Below are 12,073 nucleotides of genomic sequence, written 5' to 3'. Positions count from 1 at the left end.
GTATCTGTCTACCTTTTTATATCCAGTTTCCAGTATGCTGCTTGACATGTCGTGGGTAGTTAGTAAATTCTTTCTCTGTGAACACACAAATGAAAGGATGGCCCGTTCTTTTAGGAGTTCATATGAGCTTGCTAACTCTGAGTCAGAATGACCCACGAACTGAAACATTCAGACAGCACCACCACTAAAAACTATGGGGGTTCAATTCTTTTGGAGTTTTGTTGCTGAATGCACATTTTGTTTAATTTTTCTTCCTGGGGAACTTGCCAAAATTTAGGTAAGGGCTCCAGGTTTGGTGGCTCATGCTTGTAGTCCCATCACTTTGGGAGGCCAAGGCAAAGCATATCACTTGAGCCCAGAAGTTCAAGACCAGCCTGGGCAGCGTGGCAAAACCCCATCTCTACAAAAATACAAAACATCAGCCCGACTTGGTGGTGTGTGTCTGTAGTGCCTGCAGCTACTCAGTAGGCTGAGGTGGGAGGAACCCTTGAGCTTGGGAGGCAGAGGTTGCAGTGAGCCAGGATCACCCCACTGCACTCCAGCCTGTGCAACAGAGTGAGACCCTGTCTCAAAAAAAATTTTTTTTTTTTTTAGATAAGGGACTGAGAGATGTTAAAGAACTAAATAGCATAAATTACACATGGCATGTTAGGACTATAGGGTAATGGTAGTTTAACAGTCATTGGGGGAGTAAATTTTTATGCAACTAGAATAAGCAAAAAGCATACCTTGAGTTGGAATCTCTTGAAGGTGAAATTGTTATCCTAAATGTCTGTACTTTGCTTTTTGGAATTTAGGAAGCAGTATATTCATTCAAATCTGTTTTGCTTTCATTAGCTTGCTTGCTAAAAATTAATGCTTTTCTATACAGATTGAAACAAAAGAAATTTATGCTCAAAGGCAGCTTTTACTAAAAGATATGGATTTGCTAAGAGGAAGAGAAGCAGAGCTGAAGCAAAGAGTTGAAGCTTTTGAATTGTAAGTAATGCATGTTCATTTTGGATATTCAGAGTGATGAGATTAAAAAGAATTATTAAATATATGTCTAAATATTCTAATGTTCATTGCCAAGTAGAGTTCTTGTTTGTAAAGGGGATATCACCTAGCATTAGAAGGTACAAATTAAGAGGAACAAACACTAGGGTTTTGCTTTTGAAATATTAAACATTAAGATGAAAAGACCAATGAGATGCTATCATCAGGGTACAGTAAGACCAGATAGATAATTTGGAGAAGCTGTTAATACTGGAACAGATCGTATGTTTTGCAGTTACATTCAGTCCCTCAGATCTGATAGTTCCGTGTGTGTATGTATAGTAACTGAATTCCATATATCCAGGCCTACAGCTTTTACCAGCTGTGTGCTCAGAAAAGGAAGTATGGTGGTCCGACTTGACTTGTATTTGGTGAAACTATTTCTTTGTGTTATTCACTTTTTCTGAGTGCTCACAAATGTTTCATCCCTCAGATCTTACCTGGGATTGACAGCAAGCTCACCTGTCCATAGTTTGTGCAGTAAGCCTTCTTTTCCTTTGGGAATCTGCTATTGACACCCATAGATACTCCAGGAATCTTAGTTCGTTAAATAATTTGTCTCCATCTTCATTAATGTTTTTTCTCACTTCTATAGGCTTAATTTGTTTAATTTCAACTCTCTGTCTACCTTACTCTCTTTTTGGCAATAATGAAAAGGCAGATTGATCAAGAGAGAGAAATAAGCACAAAATCGGGGCAGAGAAAGTTCATCATACCTTTACCTCCATTTTCTCTACTCTTGTTCCCTCCTTAGCGTATAAACTAAATAAATGTAGTTTACCTCTCCATGACTTTCCAGGTTACCAGCAGAGGGAGCTAATACCTAGAGCCTTTACCTGTTCTTGGACTAGTCAGCATTTTGTAGCACTTCTCAGGAGGACTGGATCTCACTACCTGCAAACCTACCTCCCTGGCTAAGGAGTTGGTGCTATGGTTGATTTAAAGTCTCACTATGAAGACCATTCTATTCTTCAGTATTTGGAAGCCCTGATTGATCCATCTATCTTTTGCCCTCTCTTTTGGTACTTTTTTCAGTATTTAATCAATAGGGTTTTTTGTTTGTTTTGTTTTGTTTTTAAGACACAGGGTCTGTCTGTATTGCCCAGGCTGGTCTCAAACACTTGGGATCAAGCGATCCTCCTGCTTCAGCCTTCTGAAAAACTGGGATTATAGGTGCGGGCCACCACACTTGGCTAAAGCTGATTGGTCATTAAATGACAAAAACAAATATTCTATCTTGAGTATATATGGACTAATTAATTAAATCCCACAGTTAGAAACAGTATTACAGAAGATTCAAGCACGTAAGTACACTTACTTGTTACTTTGTAACTAATAATATTCTTTCATCCCAGGATTGATTTTGGCCGTTTATCACCTATAACCATTGTTTAAGTGTTTATCTTCTGTGAGAAACCACTTCCCTCTTGAGACTCTCCCACTCCCCTCAGCCCAAAGCCATAGTCAGTCCTGCTAGTTTCAATGCGCTGTAACTAGGTCAGTTCATAAAATACACTGAGGACTTCTGGCTCTTTCTTTCTACTTCCCAATAGTGATATCATGTAGCAGTTTTAGTCTGTTGAACTAGACACATGTGATTTTTTTCCTAAATTTGTTAGCTCCGCTATGGTAGTTTATTTACTTTTTATATTTTTGCTAATTTCAGGAACCAGAAGCTCCAGGAAGAAAAACATAAAAGCATAACTGAGACACTTAGGAGACGGGAGCAGAATATAAAGAATTTTGAGGAGACCTATGACCGAAAGCTCAAGAATGAACTTCTAAAGTAATTGTTAAGCATTTTTAAATAACTGATATGTTTAAATTAAGTTGGTAGAAACAAAAACTGACGAAGTAGTCTGTAACTTAGGCAAACTTTAGTGTTTGGAAAAAAAAATACATAGTTTTATCAATACAGTCAATCCTTTCCTGCATTTAAGTTAGGATAGTTTTTAAAATACAAGGGCCAGGTGTGGTGGCTCATGCCTGTAATCCCAGCACTCTGGGAGGCTGAGGTGGGCGGATCACCTGAGGTCAGGAGTTCAAGACCAGCCTGGCCAACATGGTGAAACCCCATCTCTACTAAAAACACAAAAATTAGCCGGGTGTGGTGGTGAGTGCTTGTAATCCCAGCTACTGGGGATTCACTTGAACCCAGGAGGCAGAGGTTGCAGTGAGCTGAAATTGTGCTACTGCACTGTACTAGCCTGGGTGACAGCAAGAATCCATCTCAAAAAAAAAAAAAAAAAAAAAAAAAACGTATAAAGATGCACATCCTCTGTGCTGCTTATGGCTTCTCTGGCATTTATTGCGGGCTGTGATTTGCTTTAATTTTCAGTACACCTTGTGACTTGCTCAGCTTGCATAGTTGATAAGCTGTAAAATTGGAATTATAACCACTTTTAATTATCTTTTTCTCTGCCTCACTCATACAGCCCCAAGGATGGGGGTATCTAACCATATATAAATTGCACTAATGGTCATAGTATTTGTCAGTGAACATGTGCCTCGTATTTCTTCAAGATTCAGCAAAGCCAGAATCAAAAGAGCTAAAATTAACTATGTGAAGCAAAAAGTGATACAGAGAAAGGAAAATATGGACAACTATGGTTACTTTGGCTTTTCTGTAGTCTGAGTTTTGTGTATCAGTGAATAACATCTCAGTGCTACGATATTATGCCCATGTGGTAACATTTCTCTTCAGTGTGTGGGAAAGCATGTGGCACATAAAAAGTGCTTAGTTAATATTTACTGTAAATGTGTCGCGAGGAAATGATTCAGCTTAGGTGGTCTGGGCATTTCTTATTTGGCCTTTTTTATTGCCTTCCTCAATTTGTCATTGATATTCCATTACATAGTATTGCAAAGGTTTCTTGAAGTTATCCTTTAAACAAATTCTATTTTTTAAAAATATGGCAGCTTTTTTATTGATTTTGAAATGATGTATTTTACCCACACCTTCTATGTCAGTTTCTGTACTAAAATAGCTAAAATGGAAGTGTCTGTAGTTGCTGAATTTTTAGGAATAAATGAATTAAAGTATGTGTGTTAATTTTACATAGTTAGGGAGCTAGTGAACTGTTTAGTATCATTGTGACAGCTTCCACAGGCTGCATGGTGTTTGTCTGGCTTTGGGAATCCTCATATGACTTTGGCAGGTGTTGGAGTTTGGAGGCTCTTCACCACAGGAGTGCTTCTATTTCCTTTTGGAACCAAAAGGGCAGATGGTAACAGCTGGGAAAGGGAAGTGAAACGGTGAAAATGTGCCTTTTGGTATTGCTAATCCGGGTATAATGCCCTTGGCGGTTGGCTCTCAGGACTGCGCTTAGTCCCTGAGCACAAAAGTTCTTACCTTGGTTGGGGGTGGGCAGATGGTACAGGTGGATTGGAAGTGACTGTCTGATTATCATTTGGGATTGAGTCTGTTGTGTGCTGTGTAAATTTAATTTACCCCTTTGTTCTTTGTGTCGATTGAGACCAACTGAAAAGTGATTGTTTTCAGTAAATAACCTTATGATAATATGACCCTTCATCTTGTGTGATTGAGTTTTGGGACCCAGTTTATAGGATCGAGGAAGGGTTTTACTGGGCATTTTATGTTCAGAGGTCATATCCCTGGCTTTAGTATTGAGGACTTTGAAGTTTACACATTGTCATGTTCAGCGCCCTCAGGTGCTCCTGTGCCATAGATAAGTTCCTGCACTGATAACAGTCTTTCCAGAAAAATGACTGAGGAGCTCATATTTAGTCATTCTGATTCTCAGGTATCAACTTGAACTGAAGGATGACTACATCATTAGAACTAATCGACTGATTGAAGATGAAAGGAAGAATAAAGGTGATGTTTGGGGGGGAAATAAGCTGTATTTTTCAGTTCTGCTGTAGGTTATTAGCTTCCCAAGTTGGGCCTGTTCCATATTCTAAAAAATATAGCTTACACTTCATTGTTTCTACAAAATTACATTTTTGTAATTTTAATTTTATAAATTAAAAAAAAAATCATTGTCTTCACTGCCTTTTGAGAAACCTTCATGTTTAATAATTTGTATATTCACAAAGGCCAGTGATTTATCATGGATATTTTATCCAACTTTATTTCATATATTTTGATAAATCTGCAATTGTCAGGAAAGTAGCAGCAACTTACTGCCATCAAGTACGTATTACTCCTAACCATGAGAGACTTTATTTTTCACTTACGGAAAACTTCAACTTCTCTGTCCCCTGTGACCTAGTTTCTTATTTCTTTTGCTTCTAATGTATTTTTATGCTTTACAGTGTTTTTACTTGATGTATAACCTTCTGAACTCTTGTGTACATTGGCCTGAGACTATGGAAGTTGAATAATTTTTCAATCTTCAGATGTTTTACATTTCAATGTATTTCTAGGAAATTGCTGCAACAAGAAGTTGAAGTTTTGGTGGAAATTTCAAGTAGATTCTTGGGAGTAAACCAGGGTTGGGTAGTTGATGTTGACCCAGATACCCGATGTGTGGCTACTGTCTTTTTTTGTTTGTTTTAGAGATGGAGTCTTGCTCTGTTGCCCAGGCTGGAGTACAGTGGCACAATCTCGGCTCACTACAGCCTCCGCCTCCTGGGTTCAAGTGATTCTTGTGCCTCAGCCTCCCAAGTAGCTGGGACTACAGGTGTGCGCCACCATGCCCTGCTAAATTTTGTGGAGACAGAGTTTCACCATGTTGGCCAGGCTGGTCTCGAACTCCTGACCTCAGGTGATCCGCCTGCCTTGGTCTCCCAAAGTGCTGGTATTACAGGCATGAGCCATTGTGCCCAGCCTCTTTTACTATCTTGTGGAGACTAATACTTCTTTTATGGATTAGTACCATTATGTATATAACAAATTATGGTTTGATGATATACCTACATAGACTTGTGTTAGATGAAGTGAAAACTACAAAATACTAACTACAATATAGTAACAGACAGATCTTTGTCTTCAAGGAAGTTAAGAGCTGTGGGTATTAGGGCTCTGTGCTTTGAGCAGATGGTATAACTCTGGTTAGCATGTGTAGCAAGTGGAATTTCACCACATACATGACAGTTATAGCTTCACATCACCTGTTGGGTAATAGGGTTTATTTCTTACTTTCCCCCTACCTCTGCTATTTGGATTGTGAAATAGTGGTCATTAGGTCTGACATACTGGCCGTAAATATTAAATGGCTTTTGTATTCACTGGGAAAACATTATGGTGTTTAATTGGTGGGCTCTTTTTTCAGAAAAAGCTGTTCATTTGCAAGAGGAGCTCACAGCTATTAATTCAAAAAAGGAGGAACTCAATCAATCTGTAAATCGTGTGAAAGAACTTGAGGTAATTGTTAAGCATATTGGTTTTTGAAATAGATTTTAAGCAATATATGAAATTTTAGTCATACATAATTTATCCTAAGTCATCCTCTTGAGGTGTTTCAACTGCCATTTATATGGCTAAGAAGGTGATGGCTGAAGTTAATTCAACAGTTCTTAATTTCAATCAATGTCACATAGGAAAGCGTAGATAGAGCTTTGGGTCCTGGAGTCCTGCTTAAATCCTGTCTGTGTCTCTAACTGATTGTGTGTCACTAGGGAAGTTCTGTGACTGCAGGTTCCTAAGCTGTAAACTAAGATGTTTTCCACATTATAGGGTTGTTGAGGGAATTCAGTAAGCTAACTTACGTGCCTAGTTCTTAGCGGGTGGCCATTACTGTTAGTTTCTACATCAGCCTGTTCTCCTTCCATCAGCAGCAGGTAAAAAATTCCTGTCATTACATTGTTATCTTACAGATTAAAACAAAATGAGGTGCATTTTTCACATATCATTGCTTCTTTACTTTTCTATTCATTCATGTGCTTGCTGTCTGAAGGATGAAGCTGGAACTTTAGGTACTTACAACATATTTTGTATATAAAATTTATTTTAGCAACTTTGACTTATGTGAGAACTTTGTAGGCTTTTGTACTCAAATATGGTATATATTATACTAAGAAAAGGGAAGCACTTCACAACATGTTACAGAATCTTTCTTTCTTTCTAGACAGAGTCTTGTTCTTTCGCCCAGGCTGGAGTGCAGTGGTGTGATCTTGGTTCACTGCAACCAACTTCCACCTCCCAGGTTCAAGTGATTCTCATGTCTCAGCCTCCTGAGTAGCTGGGATTACAGCCACGTGCTACCACGCCCAGCTAATTTTTGTATTTTTAGTAGAGATGGGGTTTCGCCATGTTGCCCAGGGTGGTCTCCTGAGCTCAAGCAATCCTCTTGCCTCAGCCTCCCAAAGTGCTGCGATTACAAGCGTGAACCACCATGCCCAGCCATTTTTATCTTACCTTTTCATATTTAAAAAATATATATTGCTATGATAGGTGATTGTTGTTGGGTTCTTGGTTGCCTCTGGAAAATGGGATGATAATCTTAGAAGGACTTGCTTCATGGGATGGTGACCTATAAAACTTCTGCCTCAACTGTAGGGCAGAAGATAATTTTCGTTATTGTAGTTAGAGTCTTACTGCAGAGAGTCAGACTTCTGTCCAGTGACCTTAATTAAATTGTGACACCATGCTTAAAGGAGCCTACCAGCTTTTACTTTTGCAGTACTGTAAAGTCATTATTCAAATGTAAATTTTCTTTTTTGAATTTTAGCTTGAATTAGAGTCTGTCAAAGCACAGTCTTTGGCAATAACGAAACAAAACCATATGCTGAATGAAAAGGTTAAAGAGATGAGTGATTATTCACTACTAAAAGAAGAGAAACTGGAGCTTCTGGCACAAAATAAATTACTTAAACAACAACTGGAAGAGAGTAGAAATGAAAACTTGCGTCTCCTAAACCGTATGTATTTTTCTTTTTTTCTGACTTGCATGTTTTAGTAACTTGTATTAGGTCAGTATTATAAAATTATGCTTTGTACTTGTATAAGGTGGGGGGCTTAAATTGGGAAGATTTATAAAATTAAGATTCTTGGATTAAATTTATATTCTTGGATTAAATTGTATAAATTTAGTTCTTGGATTAAATTAAATTTATAAAATTAAGATTCTTGCATTAAACTCTGCAAACCTGCTTTAGGTGGTGGTATCAAGGCTTCCCTTGCCCTCTCACTGGTGGCCAGTGGGGACACCAGCCTCTACATACAGTAGCCCTAGGCTGGCCACTGCCTCATGGCCAAGTGAGGTCATAGTGCCTGTGATGACCTCTTCCAGGTGCTCTGCACCACCTCCCTCTCTCCAGTGCTGAGAATTTCTCCCTCCCCTGATTCTCAAGGCCCAAGGAGCACTAACAGTGTGGCTCTGTTACTAGCCCAGGGAACTCCACCATCCTTTGTGCATACCCTGAATAAGTCAACCTTTATTAAAGGGTTCTTAGATGACCTTGACTGTGACAGCCATCTGCCTTCTGTTTGGATCCCAACTGCTGCTGTCAGATGCCCAGATCATATTGGATCCCAGGGCTGTCATCAACAGTTAGACCAGAGAGAGAGCTCCTTCTGTGCATGGTAGAGGAGAGAAACAGGCTTTCAGGTTAATTTGAGGATTTGAAAGAGTTCTTTTACTTGGAGTAGGGCTCCAAGGGTAATAAAGTTTGCATTAACATGCACTAAATTCTTTTGTTGTGAAATTTGAGAGTCAGGATTGCTCTGAGCTCATTTAATAGACTTATTATCATATTTATTGCGTGAGTACAAAGCAAAGGAACACTTTAAAACCCCTTTAACAATTTTTGTTAAGTGAAATAACTTAAGGTTGGTAATGACTAGGATTTTTTTTACCTTGTTAGGCCTAGCTCAGCCGGCTCCTGAACTTGCAGTCTTTCAGAAAGAACTACGGAAAGCTGAAAAGGCTATAGTGGTTGAGCATGAGGAGTTCGAAAGCCGCAGGCAAGCTCTGCATAAACAACTGCAAGATGAAGTGAGTATTGCTCTTCTTCAGTTCTAGTGTGATGCCAGTACACTTCATAGATATGTAAACTTGGCACAAGTCATACTAGTGTAAATCAGATTTATTTTAACATCAAACATTACTCTCCCAAATATGCTAAAGGTATCCTTTCTCATCTGAGAAAATTTTGCAGTGATAGTATGACTTTATATTCGTAGTAGTAATAAAATGGAGAAGAAAGCAAACTCACCTAAATATAAAATTTTCTGAGTGCCTGATGGTACCCACTGTTATCTCTCGATTCTCACCCTGAGAAGTATTACAAACATTCACTGTGTCTTCTGATTTCTGCCTGCATGCCCTAGAGTTCTTTGATATGACTGAAAAAGATGGTGAAAAACTTGTTTGTTCTGCTTGTGTTTTTTTTTTTTTTAATAGGGACCCTCTTGTTTACTGTCGTAAAGCTTCTTGAAATTGGCAGAACAAAAAGAGTACAAACATGATAAGAGAATTTTTCCTTTTGAAGCAAGCTGTGATTTGTTTTACATGGATTTCTTTTCCTATTCTGAATCTTTTCAGATTGAGCATTCTGCACAGCTGAAGGCCCAGATTCTGGGTTACAAAGCTTCTGTAAAGAGGTTAACTACTCAGGTTGCCGATTTAAAATTGCAACTGAAACAAACTCAGACAGGTTAGAGACATTTTAACCCATAAATATTTTTGTGTGTATAAAGCTTCTGGTGTCTGTGAAAATGTAATGATCATAATTTATTGAATATTAATTATTGTGTTAGGGGAAAAGCCATAGAAATATGTGTCATCTTAGAAGTAAAACTCCCTATCCATTTTGGTAATACCATCTGGATCATCAGCAAAAGTTATTTGCTTCATAGGTGCCTCATGGCTTGGGAGAGTCTCATGCCCCAATAGGAAAGGCATGGTGGTGACATAGAAGTCCCCACATTCATTCTAGAATTTCCTTTTTTATTTGTAACCCCAATGTTAACACCAATTCAGTAGTTTTACAGATTCCTTGATAGATATATAAATATACAGGACAAGCAGGGTGGTTTAGCAAAAAGAACATTGCCCTCAGCATCAGAGAACTGTTCTTCTTTTGGACCCCAGTTTTGAAGTTGTTTGACCTTGGGCATGTTACTTTAACTTCCTTGGGCCTCAATCTCCTCATTTGTAATGAGGATAATAATACCTACTGAGCCATGATGAAAAAGATGAAATAAAATGGGTTTCAGTCCAGTACCTGGGACATAAAAGACACTCAGGAAATGGTTATTGGTGTCATTTTATTATTGTGTCTTCACTGTGGATGCATCTCTGCCCCTTCCTACTTCGTAAGAAGGATATTGAAGTTTAGATACTTTCTTCTTCAGTTGCTTTCAAGCTCAAAGAAAGTACGTACGTGTTACTAGTTCAACTAGGTCTGAGCCTTCCTCGTTCCCACCTGCATTCTTTCCTTATCAGCTCCTTGCTCTCTTCTACCAGCACTTGTTTTATTTTTATCTCTACTCATTTCTACTTTTTTCTGTTCCTCATTTTCTTTCAATTCTGTTTGCAAAACTACTCACAGCTGAAGTCATAGCAGTCTCCTATCAATAAAAAATAGTTGAATGAGGATAGAACCCTTTCGCATGCATGTGTTGCCGAGGGCAAACTTTTTTCTTGCAGCATCACAGGGAGGCATTGCAGGAGAGTAGGGCACACGCACTGGCTTTGCATTAGGAAAGCCCAGTAGCTCTTAGACCTACTAACCGTGTGACCCAGCCTCAGTAAGCTTTAGTTTCCCCATCTGTAAAATCGGAACAGTGAGAGTTCCTTGACCACAGTGGTGTTGTGAATGCAGGTCCTCACTTCCTTATATGAAACTCAGGCCATATGCTGTGGATTTTGCACTAGCCCTAGGAGTTCTGAACAGCATCCTATAGTAAAACACATTAATTATTTTGCAGTCAACTGTATGGATATTCATGCTGGGATAAATAAAGATTATAAATGGGTTTACATCAGTTCAGGTCAAACTTGTCAGCCAAATGAGTTCAAGTCTGGTTAGGCTTTGCCACCAAATAAATTATGAATAAATTTTCAGTTCTCAGAGCCTTGTGGATTTCAAAATTGTGCATAATGGATTCTGAAATTATATCGTGTTACAAAAGACATACGAAGCTGTAGGTGGTATAATAAGCTCTCAATAAATGTTAGTGGTTATCATTACCATGGCTTCAGAAACTTTAACGTGCAAGTTTGTCCTTATTACTTTCTTCCATTTTTCAAAAAAATAATATTCTCGAGTATATTTTCTTCTCTGCCTTGTTCACTCACTTCTGAAATTTGCTTTTTGTACCCTGCAGCCCTAGAGAATGAAGTGTACTGCAATCCAAAGCAGTCTGTGATCGATCGTTCTGTCAATGGATTAATAAATGGCAACATGGTGCCTTGCAATGATGAGATAAGTGGGGATTTCTTGAACAGTCCTTTTAAACATGAAAAAGTTCTAGCACGTATGGTTGCATCAAGGATCACAAATTATCCAAATGCATGGGTGGAGGGTAGTTCCCCTGATTCTGACCTTGAGTTTGTAGCCAATACTAAGGCAAGGGTCAAAGAGCTTCAGCAAGAGGCTGAACGCTTGGAAAAGGCTTTCAGAAGTTACCATCGGAGAGTCATTAAAAACTCTGCCAAAAGCCCACTAGCAGCAAAGAGCCCACCATCTCTGCACTTGCTGGAAGCCTTCAAAAACCTTACTTCGAGTTCCCCGGAAAGACATATCTTTGGAGAGGACAGAGTTGTCTCTGAGCAGCCTCAAGTGGGCACACTTAAAGAAGAAAGGAATGACGTCTTGGAAGCACTGACAGGCAGTGCAGCCTCGAGGCTCCACGGGGGCACTTCCTCCAGACGCCTCTCTTCCACACCCCTTCCAAAAGCAAAAAGAAGCCTCGAAAGTGAAATGTATCTAGAAGGTAAGCCACCCGCACAAAGGGTTGTGGGGTGCTCTGGAGTTGGGTAGCCACCCTGCCCACGACACGGGTTGCTGTGAGGGTCACTGGGCCAGAGTGGCAAGGTCTGGTGTTTGCTTGGCACACAGAACTGTTTAGAGAGTGATAGTCGCCGTTCCTTTGCTGCCTGTTGGTTTCATGCATTTTATTATTGCC

General features: G+C 39.2%; 1 protein-coding gene across 3 annotated transcripts in view; it reads left to right on the top strand.

The window, feature by feature from the left end:
• The window catches only part of OFD1 (OFD1 centriole and centriolar satellite protein), a 34,311-nt gene that overhangs the window by 13,898 nt on the left and 8,340 nt on the right, over nt 1–12,073 (top strand). For all 3 annotated transcript variants that reach the window (XM_037986349.2, XM_073013865.1, XM_073013866.1), the window contains exons 9-16: nt 872–978; nt 2,702–2,821; nt 4,800–4,873; nt 6,273–6,364; nt 7,671–7,860; nt 8,806–8,936; nt 9,486–9,597; nt 11,273–11,881. In XM_037986349.2, coding sequence (XP_037842277.1) covers nt 872–978; nt 2,702–2,821; nt 4,800–4,873; nt 6,273–6,364; nt 7,671–7,860; nt 8,806–8,936; nt 9,486–9,597; nt 11,273–11,881 — 1,435 coding nt within the window. The remainder of the gene's footprint in view (nt 1–871; nt 979–2,701; nt 2,822–4,799; nt 4,874–6,272; nt 6,365–7,670; nt 7,861–8,805; nt 8,937–9,485; nt 9,598–11,272; nt 11,882–12,073) is intronic.

Source organism: Chlorocebus sabaeus, chromosome X (genome assembly GCF_047675955.1).
Source record: "Chlorocebus sabaeus isolate Y175 chromosome X, mChlSab1.0.hap1, whole genome shotgun sequence".
NCBI lineage: Eukaryota > Metazoa > Chordata > Mammalia > Primates > Cercopithecidae > Chlorocebus > Chlorocebus sabaeus.
This window is presented reverse-complemented; position numbering and strand designations above follow the sequence as displayed.